Source organism: Mobula birostris, chromosome 11 (assembly GCF_030028105.1).
Source record: "Mobula birostris isolate sMobBir1 chromosome 11, sMobBir1.hap1, whole genome shotgun sequence".
Taxonomy (NCBI): Eukaryota; Metazoa; Chordata; class Chondrichthyes; order Myliobatiformes; family Myliobatidae; genus Mobula; species Mobula birostris.
In genome coordinates, this window is record NC_092380.1 from 82,628,819 (window position 1) to 82,647,193 (window position 18,375).

At 39.9% G+C, this 18,375-nt stretch overlaps 2 protein-coding genes across 6 annotated transcripts in view; one reads left to right on the forward strand and one right to left on the reverse strand.

Annotated features, from left to right (window-relative positions):
- Positions 1-233: 233 nt before the first annotated feature.
- On the reverse strand, positions 234-1,793 carry rag2 (recombination activating gene 2). The gene has a single exon (XM_072273161.1). It carries the CDS (start codon positions 1,791-1,793, stop codon positions 234-236), a length of 1,560 nt encoding a protein of 519 aa, XP_072129262.1.
- Positions 1,794-7,600: 5,807 nt separating this feature from the next.
- iftap (intraflagellar transport associated protein) overlaps positions 7,601-18,375 on the forward strand; it is a 44,499-nt gene continuing 33,724 nt past the window's right edge. For 2 of the 5 annotated variants that reach the window (XM_072272673.1, XM_072272678.1), the window contains exon 1: positions 7,621-7,687. The gene's annotated coding sequence lies outside the window, so the exon portion shown is untranslated. Of the gene's footprint in view, positions 7,760-18,375 lie in introns of all 5 variants that reach the window. The other 3 variants (XM_072272676.1, XM_072272674.1, XM_072272677.1) reach the window with 3 other exon arrangements.

The window sequence follows — 18,375 nt, forward strand, 5'->3', positions numbered from 1 at the left end:
AATTTATATTTATGTTCAAAAAGAAAGAACTTAGACATTGTTATCAGTAAATGATAAGAAGCTAATTCAGGTTGCTGGTTGCTGCCTTTGCATTCCAGAAAATAATGCTTGTTACTTTTGTAGGGTAGCAAACCTAAATAACCTAAAAATCAGTATGCTGAGATATGAACATTAAGAATGCTATTTTTTCATAAATTTCTAAACATAGAATTAATTATACATTTCTAACAATTTTAATCAAACAGTCTCTTCAGAAAGCTCTTCTTCATTGGCACCCTTTTCAGTGTTGCCGGTGACTTCTTACGGGGGGATTTTATTGGCGTTCGCTTTATCTGCTTTGTCTTGAGTGGAGTTTTAATTCCTCTGTCAATATAATGTTCATTGCAAAAGTACTTTATGTTCTCCTGAGAAAACTGAATCAGCTGCATTTCTGTGAGATTCATGCACTGAGCGTGTACCCAGTGTCCATCATCACCTGCATTCGAGCAGAAGATCATTGCAGGTTTATTGAGTTCTGTAGAGTAATAAGGCACCCAGATCTTAATGTTCATATTGCAGTTGGCACTGCATTTAATCCAATAACCTTCTTCATCAGCATCATCCGTGTTTTCCACATCATCAGAGGGATCTGCTTCCACATCAAAGCGAAATTCTTCCGAATCTTCAAATGTGCTGTATTCCTCAGGATCAGTAAAGGATTCCTGGCTGGCAGACATCTGGCTTTCTTCTTTAGGCTGTCCAAAATTTGCAATGTAGAAGTAGTGTGCAATTGGTGTATCTTGTTTCGTTTCTCCAGGAATTCCTATTAACACTGCACTACTTCCCATATCACTGCCAAACCAGGTTTTGCTTGCTTTGATATCATTAGTCCATGCTGGGGGTTCTTTTTCCAAAATCTGAATGTTATTATTCTCCAGAATGACAGTGTTACAAATCATCCGCTTCTGACTCTCAGATTCATAGCCACCAACAATGATGAACTCATCTGTGCCAGCCTGGGTCACGATTGCACTTGATACAGAGATACCTCCATGTAGTATTGTACATTTCACACTTGGATGAATGTCTGAAAGATCTACTTTTAGACTAAGCAATCTTGCAGGACGATTATTGTTTTTAATAGAATGACCACCTAATATGTAGATGGTTTCAAGTTTTGAAATGGCAACATGGAATGAAAAGCCCTCTTCTATTTCTGGAATTACGTGGGATGTGCAATGGCCGGTATTCATATCAATCAGAAATACCTCAGGTGAACAATCCACCAGGCTATTCCAGTTTTCTGTAGTTCTTTGTCCAGGAGCCTGGTACGATCTACCACCAAACAGGGCACATATAGTTTCTCCCTTGTCCTGAATCACATTGATGGTGTGGCCATATCTTCCACTGGGAACATCTCCTGTTAGTTTCTTTTCAGTGCATTGAAGAGACGTTCGCTTTTTGGCAGCATTGTCATAAACCATCATGACATAAAGTGTATTAGGCAGCTCGTTATTTGGAGTTCTCCCACCATGAATGAGGTAAGAAAGGCTTCCTGCCTCTGAGGGATCTGAGTAATGAGTTACTGCAGGCCGACGCAGTGGTGGGAGATAGCATGATTCAGATGAAAATGAAACAGGTTTAAGTTTCAGCTGGTGACTCTTGAGATGAAGAAGGAAAACACCTGTGTTGCAGGATCTTTTAGGCCATCCTTTCTGTCCAAAAAGAAAGATTTCACTATGAAAATTCATTAAGGAGAATCCTGGGTGTATAAGGTTGGTATTGCTGTTCTCGGAAACCAATTGCAGGGTCATTGCTGCAGTAGAAAGCTGGCTGGACCTTTGAAAGGAAACTGAATACAAAATCATGTTAGAAATGAAAAGAAAATAAAGACCGCAATAATGCAGAACTGACCATGTACAGACATTGCTATTAATCTATCATTTTTACAATAAGCCAATAATCAGTGCAACTTACTTTAAAACTGAATTATTTTGGGTTCATGATTTATTCATGAAAACATTTGCAAAATGACCTTTTAACAAATAGTTATTGTATTCCACATTGTTAAATTCACTTTCCATAAATCTTCGTTCTGCCAACTCCATACCTTTTGAATTCTAGCTAATGTTTTTTTTCTCTGTTTTAAAGTGTCATTCTTTTATTGAAACATCACTGGGAAGATATACAGATGATTTTTCAATCTCTGGAGCCCAGTGTGGTTTGAAAGTGCATCATCTGGAGATAATGGCCTAGAATTCATGGAAGCAATGAAGGCTGGAATAGGTAGAAAGGTCTGGAAGATGGAGATCGTTGCTAGACATTCCCAGCCATTATAGGAAGCAACTCCTGTGAGAGGAGTGAAAAGAACTGTAGCCAAAATGTGGGATTGAAATTGCAAAGGGAGCTGGAAAGGGCTTGTAATAAGGGTAATGTCACAATTGTAATGGGGAACTTCAATATGCAAGGGGACTGGGAAAATCAGATTGGTGTCAGATCGCAAGAGAGGGAATTTGTTGAATGTCTACAAAATTGCTTTTTAGAGCAGCTTGTGCTTGAGCCTGCTAGGGGAAAGGCTATCTTAGATTGGGTGTTGTGTAATAACCCTGACTTTGTTAGTCAGCTTAACGTAAAGGAACCCTTCAAAGGCAGTGGTCATAATATGATTGAATTCATACTGCAATTTGAGAGGGAGAAGCATAAGTCACTTGTATCAGTATCGCAATGGAGTAAAGGGAATTACAAGGTGTGAGAGAGGAGCTTGCCCAGGTGGATTGGAGGGGGATGCTTATGGGAACAGAGATGGCTGAAGTTTCTGGGAATAGTTTCCAAGGCTCAGGATAGATATATCCCACTGAAGAAGTTGTTCTCATATGACAAGGGTAGGTAACCATGGCTGACAAGGGAAGTTAAGGGCTGCATAAAAGCCAAGGAAAGGGCATATAAGATTTAAAAGGGAGTGGGAAGTTGGATGATTAGAAAACTTTAAAAATCCAACAAAGGCAGCTAAAAAAAAACTATAAGAAGGGAAAAGAACGAGAAAATCTGCAGATGCTGGAAATCCAAGAAAGACACACAAAATGCTGGAGGAACTCAGCAGGCCAGGCAGCATCTATGGAAAAAAATAGCTGACGTTTTGGGCCGAGACCCTACAGCAGAACGTTGAGTCCTTTTACACATTGTCTGTCAATGATTTAAATAATGGAATTGATAGCTTTGTGGCAAAGTTTGCAGATTGTATGAAGATGGGTGGAGGGATAGGTAGTTCTGAGGAACACCACTAGGTAGAGCCTGTGGTATGCTCTGTCACAGTCTGTGATGGAGGCCAAGTCCGTGCGTATATTCAAGGAAGCTGATAGATTCCTGATTGGTTGGGACATCAATGGATATGGTGAGAGGGCAGGTGTGTGATGTTGAATGGGATCCGGGATCAGCCATGATGAAATAATGGAGCGGGCTTGAAGGGCTGAATGGCCTAATTCTGCTCCTATGTCTTACGGTCTCGTGGTCTAACAGAAGTTAGCTTGATCAGGAGAAATGAGAATTAATTGTGGTGTGGTAAATTGGAATGAAATTTTCCAGAAGATTGGGTAAATTAATCCGAAAGAAAAGTTAAGTGATGGCTGGCTTTAGTCCAGAGCTATTTTGTGGTTTGATCAGGACCCAGGAGGAGCTGTGTATTTATTGTCTGCTTGGGACTAAAAGCTAGCAGGGTACTAATAAGTTTATAAACCCATTTTAAATTTTATTCTATTTAGAGGTACAGCACAGTAACAGGCTCTTCTCCTCCAATGAGCACCCGGCACCCAATTACATCTATGTGATCAACTAACTCTCTAACCTGTGTATCCTTGGAATGTGGGAGGAAACTGGAGCACCCGGAGGAAACCAACATAATCATAGGGAGAATGTACAAATTCCTTATGGACAGTGGTAGAGTTGTACCCAGGTGACCGGTGCAGAAACAGCATTACGCCAGCAGCTACACTATCATGCTGCCCCTGCTTATGTGAAATGCAAAGTCAACCTATTGGTATTAAACTTTGAAAAATCCATAAATTCAGATTGGCTTTGCTTTAACATCTGCAGCCCTGATCTCTTTAATGTTGTTTCTAAAGGTCTCATTTGGCAACTTTATTTTAATATTGCTTCAATCAGGATAAGCATGCCATAGTTGATGCTTGCGCGGTTAACATTATTCTAGGGCTACACTCATTTTATTCAAACCTTACCAGGGCACAGCTGTTATCAGCTCTTTTGGCCATTGACAATCTTAGTTATGAATTCTTTTTGTTATGGAGCCTAATGCGAACATTTAAACATCCACCAGCTAATAGCTGAAGCCAGAACCTAGTTTCAAAACTTGAGTGTAACATTATTCATCTAACCAGCATCTGACGTGAGGAAAAGCTGTGAGCCGACTACTCTGTCATCCTTTCAACCTTTGTGCTGCTTGTGTCATGGGGGGAATTGTATACTCTCCTTTAATGACTTTCCTTCCCAGCCTAAATGAGATGGATTGCCCTCCTTTCTTTCCTATATTAAATATCTAAAGGTCCCACTCTTGCCTCCACCTTAGCTTCCTTTGAGGAACTATTTATGATTCCCTGCCCTTCCTCAATATGCTATCCTTAATGACAATCTTGCTGCTGATGTAAGTTTACCTCTCCAACACCTTGCTCAACCCATGCTCTGTGTTATCGGCCTGCTTTCTGGCATCCAATTCTGGATTACTGTGCGTGGGAAAACCAAAATTATTATCTTCAATTCCTACAACAAGCTCCATTCCTGACCAGCTGATTTTATCTTCCTGTCTGGTTAGTGTGAAACTGACTCCAATTTTCCTAATTTTGTTTTAGGACGGGTGACCACAGCCATTATCAATACTCTTCAGAGATTGTCTGCCTGGCTTTAGTGATTGCATAACCAAGACTTGTGATCTGCACCAGCTGCTCATACGACCATCCACCACCTGCTCCCATGGCCTCACAGGACCCTGATTAGGGGGCTAAGCTGGTGCTACACCTTGCCCAAGAGTGAGCTGCAGGCTAATGGAGTGAAGGAGCACCTTACACCTCCTTTGGTAGGGATGTACTTCCACCCAGTGTAGCAGTTGGTGCGACGCTATGAAAGCTTGGGGTGTCAGAGTTCGGAGTTCAATGGTGCTCTATTTTCCTCCCACAATCCAAATATGTACCGGTAAATTGTCTAGTAATAAAGCTAGGGTTAAATAGTTGGGTAGCTTGGCAGTGCAGCTCATTGGGTTGGAAGGGCCCGTTCCACGTTGTATTTAATAAATCTCTATAAGGTTATCCCTCATTCTCCTGCGCTCCAAGGAGTAAAGACCTAACCTGGACAAACTCTCCCTATAACTACAGCCTGCTAGTACTGTCATAATTCACTTAAATCCTTTTTGTGCTTTTTCCAGTCCAACCTCATCTCTCCTGTAGAGGTTGAGTACCCCTTATCCGAAACCCAAAACCTTTTTGAGTGCTGACGCGACTTCACAAATGGAAATTCCACAAGGTACTGGGAAGGTTCCCCGGCAATGCACAGGTCTCTGCGCACCACAAACAGTTCTGAGAAGTGACCTCACATTTGTAATGAGGAGAAGGTAATGAAAAACAGAGAAAAACGCTGCATAAAGTGAAAAATGAAGACCTCAATTGTGTATTGAAAGAATGGATTCATCAGCATCGGAGTGAATATATGCTGCTTAGTGGTACGGTGATTATGAAACAAGTAAAGATCTATCATGACAAACTGAAAATGGAAGGTAATTGTGAATACAGGTTTCAGAGTTGTATATGGATGCATGCTTTGATAATAAATGAACCTTAGAATATTCAGCAGGCTGGTTGCAGAGATTTAAGAAAAGGCACGGCATTGAAGTTTTAAAGATTTGTGGTGATAAAGCGTCTGCTGATCGTGAAGCAGCAGAGAAATTCATTGATGAGTTTGCCAAGATGAAAATCTAACACACTGAACAGTTGCATCACATTTGTGCGATTAACTAGTGTAAGACAAAGACTGCTTACTGGTAGCAGTAAATTCAGAGTTGGAAATGATGGCGATCCCAAGCTATCTCGTTATTTATTCCAAACTCCGAAAAAATCCTAAATTCGAAACACCTTCAACTCCAAGCATTTCAGATAAGGGGTACTCAACTTATAATGGGTTTGGCCTCACCATTGACTTATACAACAATATAATGCTCCTAAAAACCTTTTTCACCACCCATAACGACACTTTCAATGCTCTGTGTACTTGTATAGTCCTATACTCAGTGGCCACTTTATTAGGTACACCTGAGTATCTGCTTGTTAATGCGAATATCTAATCAGCCAGTCACGTGGCATAACTCAATGTACAAAAACATGCAGACATGGTCTGGAAGTTTGGTTATGGTTCAGACCAAACTTTAGAATGGGGAAGAAATGTGACCTAAGTGATTTTGACTGTGGAGTGAAAGTTGGTGCCAAAGGGGAGGGTTTGAGTATCTCAGAAACTGCAAACTTCCTGGGATTTTCATGCACAACAGTCTCTGGAGCAGGTTTTCCCAATCTGGGGTCCATGGACTCCTTGCTTAATGGTAGGGGTCCGTGACATAAAAGAATTTGGGAACCCCTGCTCTAGTGTTTACAGAGAATGATGCAAAAAAAATGACACACATTCAGTAATGGGCAGGTCTGTGGGCAAAAATGCCTTGTTAACAATAGAGGTCAGAGAAGAATGGCCAGACTGGTTCAAGCTGACAGGAATGCAACAGTAACTCAAATAATCATGTGTTATAACAGCGGTGTGCAGAAGAACATCACTCAGCACATTGACACGAAGTGGATGTGCTATGGCTGGAAAAGATCATGAAATCACTCTGTAACCACTTTATTAGGTACAGGAGGTATATTACACTGCTCCATTACATTCCCTAGTTTCCTCCCTCACTGAATGTTTTGAATTGTAGGTAACTCCGTTCGTGTGTTTTTTAAAAAAAAACTATTAATACCCTGAAATGGAAAATTTCATCAACTTTTGATCAATTTCTACCCTTTTGTCATGTCCATGTGAATCCATTTCCTGCTCTTTTCTTCCTTTCCTCAAGTTCTTGATCTGCATGTCTCTTAAAATGTGGTTGACTAGTATGTACTCTTTCCTGTAGCTTTATAACATAACAAAATCAGTTCGAAAGATTGAGTTTCTCCCTCCATCCGCAGAGAAAGTTGACCTGGTAATCATTTCCAGTATTTTCAGTGTATTTTCTTTAGTTTCAATTATTTTCTTTTGCTTTAAAAAATACTGCAGATACTGTAATTTGGAAATCTGAAAAAGCAGAAAAGGCTGGAAATACTGGGCAGGTCAGATGACATCTCTGGAGAGCGTTTAAGGTCGACCCAGCGCTTTTACATTTTTCGTTTAGTTTGCACAGATTTTATAGTTACAAAGTTTTGCATACAAATAATGTTACAGAGACTTTAAATTACGCTCAGGTTTCCTTCCCTACTTTATATTTGCTTCCGGAACTAAATCTGATAATATGTTTTCCTGGCGGACACAATTCCGATTAAAAAAAGGACCACGCTACCTGATGGGATTCGTAGTTTATTTTGTTGATGTTGGGAATGGTCTATATCTCCCGGCAGGTATCGCGCCAGAATTTGGCGTTGCCAGGGCCGCGGAGTAGGAAGCGGACGCTATAAATGTCGGACCAGTGAGTAAACTTGGTTGAAGCGGCGGCTTTGAAGTTAATCAGCACTGTAAAATGACCGCTTGATTTACTCTGGTAACGCAATTTAGTTTGGTTAGTTCCCTAACGCAGAACAACTTCTGATCTATTTTATGTTTGCAAGGGTTTAGGTGCCTGTGGCCTCTGATGCACTCCATAAGCTTGTCTCTCCTCATCCATTCGTAAACCATGCTCACTGACCCGCAGTCATCTGGTCATCTGGTGCTGGCAGATCCACACTCTCAGCAGAGAGGAGGCTAAGCGTGATTACAACCAAAATACTACAGAATACTCTTCATCGATTTGCACAAAATGGGTGGATTCCTTAATAGAAAATATATTATAGAAGTACAATAAGAAAATGTTGATAGCTTTTTAAAGATTGATATTCCCCCAAAACAATATTTGTTTACTTACATGATTAAAAAAAGAATTGTTGGAAAGCTTGAAATGCTAAAAGGTTTTAATTGAATTGGTATAATTAGCTACACGCTTTCTTTTGGGGAGACATTGCTGAGCTGCCATTTGGATACAATCCTTCAGGTTTAACCACATGCAAAAAAGGAAGCTGGAATATGCCGGGCACTTGTTAAGAGGTGGTGGACTGCAGAAATTGTTATTGGAAGGAATGATAGAAGGAACGAGGGAAAGAGGAAGGCAGTGAACCACTTGGTACGATAATGTGAGGCAATGGACTGGGTTGAGTTCTGCTGATGCCAGAAAAAGAGCGCAAGATGGAAGATGATGGAGGTGCATAGCTGCCAATCCCGGACTCGGGACGGCACCCACTGACTGAGTGACAATATTATTTATGCAAAAGTCCATTATGAGAATTCTGCAGGACTTTAATGAGATTGACAATATGTGTTTTCTGTGTATGTCTTACTACTAAGTGTCTGTCCTGGGTCAGGTGTAGGATATTGGTCTTCGACTTGAGGTTGTGAGTTCAGATACATCTCCTGACACTTCAGCAGTTCAGCTGGAGCCTCAATGCTACTGTCTCAGTTATAATATTTGAATTTGTAGGATCCAATTGGCTTAATTAGTTCCATGGTCAACAAAGAGCTGCTATTGACCGCTTACTGCTTATAAATCCTTCAATAACCTGAAGTTGGGTTGGAAAATGGGGAAAATAAATGTTTTTAATTTTGTATTTATATGTAATATCCCATAGTTGTTTAGTGAATTGGAAGCAAAAGCATACAATGTTGCCCCTCAATATTGCCATTTGATTTATGTGGTATTAAGATAGTTGTACCCTTAAACCCCATATGAATTTTTTTAAGGCATCCGTTAGTCTTGCGAGACCATGGATCTGCACCTGGAAAGTCTTTACTCTCCAGGACACAGGCCTGGGCAAGGTTGTATGGAAGACCAGCAGTTGCCCATGCTGCAAGTCTCCCCTCTCCACTACACCAATGTTGTCCAAGGGAAGGGCATTAGGACCTATACAGCTTGGCAGCAGTGTTGTCGCAGAGCAATGTGTGATTAAGTGCCTTGCTCAAGGACACAATGAATACTTAAGCTAAGTCACACTACAAGGCACAAGCATATTTAAAATTTTAGTTTCACAGCTAATGTTTTGGTGAGTTAAAGCAGAACTTAGTGTTTTTACATGATTCTTGTGTTCAGTGAAGTTGACATGCTATGCCGTTAAAGTAATTCTATTCAGTCACACTTGATATCTTGTTATGCCAAAATGAGACATGCTCTAGAGTCAACAATGAGAAACCTCTGCTGTCGTCGTGATGAAAAGAAATTATTTTTATTTAAATGTCAGTTGGTGGCATTTTTTCCTATGGTTTCGATCGAACCTTCAGCGCCAATTTGTTACTTTTTAACATCAGTCTTTGAACATAGCGGCACTATATTGATAAAGAAATATTGAAACCAATTTTGTTATAATTATATAATGGTAAATGTGGTAAATTTAGTATCATTTTAACATTAACATTATTTAGGCTTGGAATCAGAATCGTGTTTAATGTCACTGGCATATGTCATGACATTTGTTTTGTGGCACAGTACAGTGCAATTGATAACAAACTATAGATTGCTATAAGAAATATACATACAGACTTTGAATAAGTAGTGCAAAAAGAGAGCATAAGTAGTGAGGTAGTGTTCAAAGGTTACTTCATTGTTCATTTGGAAATCTGATAGTGGAGAAGAAGCTGTTCCTAAAACTTTGAGTGTGTGTCTTCAGGCTCCTGAATTCTAAAGTTCTCTAAATGGACATTCTAAATGGACATTGAACCCATGAACATATTGCATTGTACTAGTGCCGCTAAGTTAACAAATTTCACGATATATGCCTGTGATATTAAACTTGATTCTGATTCTTGTATCTCCTCCCTGATGGTAGCAATGAAAAGAGGGCATGCCCTGGGTGATGGGGATTCTTAATGATGGATGTGAGCTTTTTGAAGCTTCAGCTTTTGAAGGAATCCTTGATGCTGCAATATTCTTTACTTAAAATTATATCTAATTTGGTTTCTACTTACAGAAAGCCTCGCTACTTTTTATAAAATCTTTCAGGGTCTTTGCTGTTTTTCCTTGCAGAAAACCCACTGCATACAGTAGAACGTTTTCTTTGCACAGTTATGTTTAGCTCATGGACATGGATTTAAGGTAATTGAGCAAAGGATTGTAAATGAATTGAGGAATTAACGTTTTGTGAATAGCATAGACGCATTGAGCCCACTTCTAATTTGTTAATTTCTACATTTCAATGAACAGTGCTTGAATTGCCCAAGTAATACTCAAAATGTAAATAACTTTCGGACTTCATCAAGGAATGTGGAAAGTCTCTGCCTACGTGCAGTTGTCCTTTTCTTTGACTTATTCTCTCTCTCTTCTTTACTAAATGTATTTAAAGCTAACTTAGCTTTTCCTCAGTAAGATGACAATTGGGAATTTCAGACTTTCATTCAGCATCTTTTCTCATTTTGTACTTTCTTTCAATAAAGCTACTGTTGATCCATTTGAATTTGATTGGGTATTTTAACATGTAATAGTTTAGCATATGGACCTTCACTGCCCATAGATGTAGATATATTGAATGCATACTGCTAATATGATGCTCAGCTGTACTTGGCTACAAAAGAAATTACTTCTCACAACAACACGCGATAATTGAGTTGTCTGTTTTTCTTTTCAGTTTATAGCTTTGCAGATGTTAACATTTCCTTTTAACCTTAAAATTAAGATATAATTATTCTTTTCTTTATTTTAACGAAGAAAATTACTGCAATAGAGAAAAATATAGAGACTGGCTATTATTTAAATCACTTGGCATCACTTAACACTTTTCCCAAACCTCAAATAGCATAACAAATAACTCAAGAAGCACTAGTTTAGATAAAAACGTATGTTCTGTATTAAGTATTGTAAATCTACTTTACATACAAGACAGCTGTTAATTAGCACAACTACTGTGACAAAGTGTATGCCTGCCTTTAATATGAATATAATACCAAAATAATATTACCTGTATAGTGCAAATAGTTGCAGAGACTGGAATTGCTTGCAGAATTAGAATTTGCCGAACACCTGGTAAATATGTAGCATTCGGTCAATGTAGAGTGTCTCTGAGAGCATTTACAGCTGGTGCAAATGATTCCAAGCGCTTCCTTGATGACAGCAAATGCTAGTGAACAGCAGATGCTTCAATGACGTGGTATATTTCAAATGTGCAAGATATTAAATGCGTTTATGTATACATTACTTTATAACTAATATCTAATCTTGTTCTTTATTTGTACTTATTATCTCCTGATTCCCTTTGTGCAACTGTCTTAATATTAAATCTCATTCTGAATTAAGATGCATCTAAAACAGTGGGTGTTAAATTAACTGTGCTTATGTTCATAACATCAGTAAAAACTGCAAAGAATTAGTTAAATCAGCACACCACAGTTGTTGAATTTTAGTAGTGAATAATGTCAATGACATTTATTCTGGACTAAGAATCAATTTGCCCATTTCAGATGTCACCCACAACAGTGGTTCTGCTCCCTCAAATTTCTACTCTGTAAAACAGCCTCATCAAATAGAAGATATATTTTAAAAGGTTTTAAAAAATTTCTCAGTTACCGTAATTCTGCTTGAAGTTACTAGTGCTGAAAAGGTTGGTGAACTCAGTGGATTCCGGTTAATTCGACACATCAGGGCCAGTACATTTTGGCCTAATTAAGTAGCTGCCCCTGTGAGCTGAAGTGTCATGGAAGTACTAAAAAGGTATTTTTTTAAAAAAAGCCAAGCTACCATTTAAATGAGGAATTTGAAGAGATTTGGTTTGTCAATTAAAACACTTGAGAACTTATATCGATGTGCCATGGAGAGCTTTCTGACAGGCTGCATCACTCTCTAGTATTTGGGGCGGGGGGCGTGTGCTGGTTTGCTACTGCACAGGACCGAAAGAAGCTACAGAAAGTTGTAAAGTTAGTCAGCTCCATCTTGGGTCCTTGCCTTCGTATTATCCAAGATATCTACAAGGAGCAGTGCCTCAGAAAGGCAGCGCCCATTATTAAGGAGCCCTATCACCCAGGACATGTCCTCCTTTTATTGTTACCATCAGGAATGAAGTACAGAATCCTGAAGGCACACACTCAGCGATTTAGGAGCAGCTTCTTCCCCCCTGCCATCTGATTCCTAAATGGACATTGAATCAATAAACACTACCTTTGTTCTTAAAGAATATTATTTCTGTTTTGCACTATTTTAACCTATTAAATATACGTATATACTTACTGTAATTGATTTACTTTTTTTTCATTCTATAATATCATGTGTCGCATTGTACTGCTGCTGCTAAGTTAACAAATTTCATGACACATGCTGGTGATAATAAACCTAATTCTGAAATTATGTATTTAAATGAAATACAGAACAAATTAGAACACTTACCAATACAGGACTATAAAACTTTATTAGTTCCTAATAGTTATTGACAGAGGAATTCATCTAGACCAGTGGTCCCCAACCTCTGGGCCGCGAAGCATGCAGCGGTGCAGCGGTAGCCGGAGCACACCCAGCACACCTTTAAGAAAAAAGCCGAAATAAACAAGCTAATTAGGTACTGCCCGGCATGTAAATGTCGGCCCAGATCAGAGGCGTCTAATTAATTAGCTTGTTTATTTAGACTTTTTTCTCAAAGATATGCTGGGTGTGCTCCAGCTACCACTGCACCCCTGTACGCTTCGCGGATTGGTATCGGTCTGCGGCCTGGAGGTTAGGGACCACTGATCTAGAGTATGCTGCTGTGTTCTTTTGATCGACTGTAAATGAACAAAATCAGTGCAGACATCTAGTACAAATAGGAGATTGCTTTCATGGAATGCTTTCAATGATTGTATCCTCCAACTCTTCATTTTCATTATAACATTCAAGATGGTTGCAGATACCTTCAAATTCTCTTAACTTATTGAAGTAGTGAAATCGTTTCATTTTCACTCCTAGCTTTTTCCAGCATCTCCAAGTCTGAATGCTTGAAACCACAGCGAGCAAAACAGTTCTGAATTGTCTTAAGACCATAAGACAAAGGAGCAGAAGTCGGCCATTCGGCCCATCGAGTCTGCTCCGCCATTTTATCATGAGCTGATCTATTCCCACATTTAGTCCCACTCCCCTGCCTTCTCACTATAACCTTTTATGCCCTGGCTACTCAGATACCTATCAATCTCTGCCTTAAATACACCCAATGACTTGGTCTCCACCGCTGCCCGTGGCAACAAATTCCATAGATTCGCCACCCTCTGACTAAAAAAATTTCTTCGCATTTCTGTTCTGAATGGGCACCCTTCAATCCTTAAGTCGTGCCCTCTCGTACTAGACCCCCCCATCATGGGAAACAACTTTGCCACATCCACTCTGTCCATGCCTTTCAACATTCGAAATGTTTCTATGAGGTCTCCCCTCACTCTTCTAAACTCCAAGGAATACAGTCCAAGAGCGGACAAACATTCCCCATATGTTAACCCTCTCATTCCCGGAATCATTCTAGTGAATCTTCTCTGTACCCTCTCCAACGTCAGCACATCTTTTCTTAAATAAGACCAAAACTGCCCACAGTACTCCAAGTGAGGTCTCACCAGCGCCTTATAGAGCCTCAACATCACATCCCTGCTCCAATACTCTATTCCTCTAGAAATGAATGCCAACATTGCATTCGCCTTCTTCACTACTGACTCAACCTGGAGGTTAACCTTAAGGGTATCCTGTCCGAGGACTCCCAAGTCCCGTTGCATCTCAGAACTTTGAATTCTTTCCCCATTTAAATAATAGTCTGCCTGTTTATTTCTTCCGCCAAAGTGCATAACCATACACTTTCCAACATTGTATTTCATTTGCCACTTCTTTGCCCATTCTTCCAATCTATCCAAGTCTCTCTGCAGAGAATAATGAGCCAACACCCAGGTGTGTTAAGCAGGAGGGAAGAAACAGATGATATAATTGATGATCCATTTACATTAGCAGAAATGGTGAGAGCAATAAAGGGATCGAGACCAACCTCCCCAGGGAAAGATCTGATATGCTCCGTGATGCTAAAAAATCTAGGAGAAGGAGCGCTCTTGAAGTTGCTGCATTTTTATAACAGAGTGTGGGAGGAGGGAAGATTACCAAGTGCATGGAAGGAAGCAGTAGTAATTCCAATAAGGAAGCCTGGCAAGGATCTGTCAAAACCCACTAGCTACAGACCAATTGCATTAACATCAAGTATATGTAAGATAATGGAAAGGATGATAACAGAAAGGTTATCATATGAGCTTGAGAAAAGGGGAATGCTGGCAAGTTATCAGAGTGGTTTTAGAAAGGGAAGGAATTCCATGGACTCAGTGATTATGTTAGAGACTGAAATAAGGAAGGCCGAGGCAAATAGAGAGTCAGTAGTGGCAGTGTTCTTTGACATTGAAAAAACCTATGATATGATGTGGAAGGAAGGATTATTAATTAAACTGCACAAGATGGGGGTTGGTGGGAGAGTTTTTAATTGGATTAAAGATTTTTTGCTTGGTAGAAAAATTCAAGTTTGGATTGGATCAGAATTATCAAAACAGTACATAGTGGAAAATGGCACACCTCAAGGTAGTGTGATTAGCACGTTACTTTTCATCATTATGATCATTGATGTCTTCACAAAGGTACCAGTGGATATAGGTAGGTCACTGTTTGCGGATGATGGGGCCTTGTGGAAAAGAGGCAGGAACATGGACCATATAATCAGGAAACTACAAGAAGCAATTGATGAAGTGGTGGAGTGGGGTTATGATTGGGGATGTAGATTTTCAGTAGATAAAACTCAAACTGTATTTTTTTACCAGGAAAAGGGTTGAGGTAGGGAAGAAGTTAAGGATGTATGGGGTTGAATTAGAAAGGGTTGCATCATTTAAATTTCTGGGAGTTATATTTGATTCAGGATTAACATGGGCAGACCATATCAGGAAAGTTGAGGAGAAATGTAAAAAAGTATTAAATATGATGAGATGTTTGACTGGTAGGGAATGGGGAGCAAGTTGTTCAGCTTTGAAGAGAATGTATGTGGCTTTAGTAAGATCTGTATTGGATTATGGAAATATAGTATATGGATCAGCAGCTAGGTCTCTTATAAGGAAACTGGATGTGATTCAGGCTCAGGCCTTGAGAGTGTGCAGTGGGGCTTTTAAAATGTCACCAGTGTCAGCCCTACAGGTAGAAATGGAAATAGTGCCTTTGGAACTAAGAAGGATGCAACTGATGGCAAGCTACTGGGCTAACTTGCAGGGGCACAATGATTCTCACCCTACTAAAGGAGTGTTGCAGGAGTGCTGGGAAAATGGGAGGTTTCAGAGGGATACCTTTAGTCGGGTAGGGAATGATATCGCGAAAGAATGTGGAGTATTTGATCTGAGGATAAGTCCTTCAGTAGTTTATCCGGCTGTAGCTCCATGGAAGCTTGTATGGCCTGACATAGACTGGCATTTGTTAGAGGTAAAAAGGAAAGAAAGATATAAAACAGATTTGGTAAATGCATTTAACTGTCATGTGATGGAAAAGTATAGTGATTATACTCACATTTATATGGATGGTGCGAAGGAACCTGAAACAGGAGTGACAGGGTTTGGGGTGGTAATACCAGCAAAAGAAATTGGAATCAGCAGAAGAACATCTAATAAGTTAGGGGTGTTTACAGTGAGGTGCTGGCAGTGTTGGTTGCGTTGCAATGGGTGCAGAAAGCCAGACAAGCCAAAGCATTGATATGTTCAGATTCATCCTCAGTTCTAGCAAGTTTAAGGTCTTTTCACACAAACAGTCGGCAAGATGTACTTTATGAAGTCCTTCAGTTAGTTACAAGAATTGCAAATCAGGGAGGTCAGGTAAAATTTCTGTGGGTTCCAGCACATGTAGGGGTGAAGGGGAATGAGAGGGTGGATGAGTTGGCAAAGAGGGCGTTAAAGAAAGAAAATGTGGAAATGCACATTAGTATCGGTAAAGCAGAGGTTAAGTGTGTAATCTGGGAAAAAGTCAACCGAATGTGGCAAGAAAGATGGGACAGGGAGGGGAAAGGGAGGCATTTATATCAAGTACAAAAGAGTGTTGCAGTTACTAGGGTAGGTAATGGAAACAGAAGAGAGGAAATTGTGTGTACTAGGTTAAGGCTGGGGCATTGTGCATTAAACAAAACATTGAAAATGATAGGGAAACACCAGACAGGATTGTGTGAGGAATGTCAGGAAGAGGAGTCAGTAGAACATGTAGTTTTGTGTTGCAGGAAGTATGGGATACAGAGAGAGATGATGAGAAATAAATTAAGGGAGTTGGAGATGCAGGAATTCACATTAAAAGGGTTGCTGGACATGGGTGAGAGAGCACAAGTCCGGGTATTTTTAGCGTTTTTAAGGGGTACAGGGTTTTTTTTATAGAATATGACGAATAAACAGGAGTAGGATACTAGGATGGTCAAAGATGGGAGGGTGAAGTGTAGGTTTGTGTGTGTGTGTGTGTGTGTGTGTGTGTATGTGTGTGTGTGCGCGTGCGCACGCACGATTGGGTGAAGGGATTTAGAATGTATGTCTAGTGCACATTCTGGAGCAGAGGGTGGCGGTAATGCACCATTAAGTTGGATGCCAACTGCCGTAAAACAAGATACAGACAGACAGACTCTCTGTTTCCTCAGCACTACCGGCCCCTCCACCTATCTTTGTATCGTCAGCAAACTTAGCCACAAAGCCATCTATTCCATAATCCCAGTCATTGATGTACAATGTAAAAAGAAGCGGCCCCAACACGGACCCCTGTGGAACACCACTGGTAACCGGCAGCCAACCAGAATGGGATCCCTTTATTCCCACTCTCTGTTTCCTGCCAATCAGCCAACGCTCTATCCACATATGTAACTTTCCCGTAATTCCATGGGCTCTTATCTTGTTAAGTAGCCTCATGTGTGGCACCTTGTCAAAGGCCTTCTGAAAATCCAAATATACAACATCCACTGCATCTCCCTTGTCTAGCCTACTGGTGATTTCCTCTTGTCTAGCCTACTGGTGATTTCCTCATGTCTTACTACTTATTTCTTGCTGTTAGTGACAAAAATCGTTGACATGTGCAACTGATGCTATTTTAAAACTGTTTGCTGTAAGCATGATGTAGTGTCTAACAGACATGCATGTGCACAGAACTGATGCTAGTTAGAAACTACAAACGAGAAAATCTGCAGATGCTGGAAATCCAAGCAACACACACAATATGTTGGAGGAACTCAGCAGTCCAGGCAGCATCTATGGAAAAAAAGTACAGTCGACGTTTTGGGCCGAGACTCTTCGGTCCTGCCGAAAGGTCTCGGCCTGAAATGTTGACTGCTGAGCATTCTGTTGGATTTTTTTGTGAAGGTAAGTTGGGTTGTACTTCCACAGACTGGTAAGTCAGTAAGAGTGATTATTTCAAAACTGAGGACAAAGGTTGGAAGAAATTGTTTCATGGAAAGGGTTGCTGGAACATGCAGTTTTAAAGTATGAGACACAGGATATTTTAATCTTTACAGTAAACCTGACAAACATTCTGATGCAAGTGAAAAGTTTGAACTGTGGAAAGAGAGAGTAGGAAAGTGAGCTGGCACAACACATTTGTCTAAACATTTTCAACTTAGAATTCAACAATTTAAGACAAAAGAAAAAAGCAGAGATATTATAAACTACTTACCGTAGTTTCCTTCGAATGTTTTACATGTATTCAAAATATGGTGATTTATTTAGTAGAATGCTGTTTCTCTAGTTCCTTTAAAAATGAACATGCCTGATCTGGTGGCTTGTGTAATGACCTTACAGGCAGTAGTTTCTAATCTACTCCAGGTCTGCAAAAAGTATATTCAAAGCTACGCTCTTCTGTCGTGAACGAATTGACATTGCAACGTACTGAACTTGCTTCTGTGAATTATTTCAAATGTACCTACAAAAAAATGAAGAAATAGAATCTTTAAATCTCCTGGTTTGTACTACACAATATTTGGTGAACTAATCACTTACAAAAATTAGACTGAAGAATAGAATTGACTGTAAAGAGCATGCACTGACTTATTTCTGATCCTTCTGTATTTTGTACTTAGCAAACATTACATTTTATTGTGGTTATCACTGTATAAAATCTTCTTCCAAGAAAAGGAGCTGACAGATGCCTATGTTTCATCAGTTCAAACCACA

Coding starts and splice junctions, on each gene's coding strand:
- rag2 (XM_072273161.1), bottom strand. CDS start 1,793: ATGACCCTGCAATTGGTTTCCGAGAACAGCAATACCAACCTTATACAC.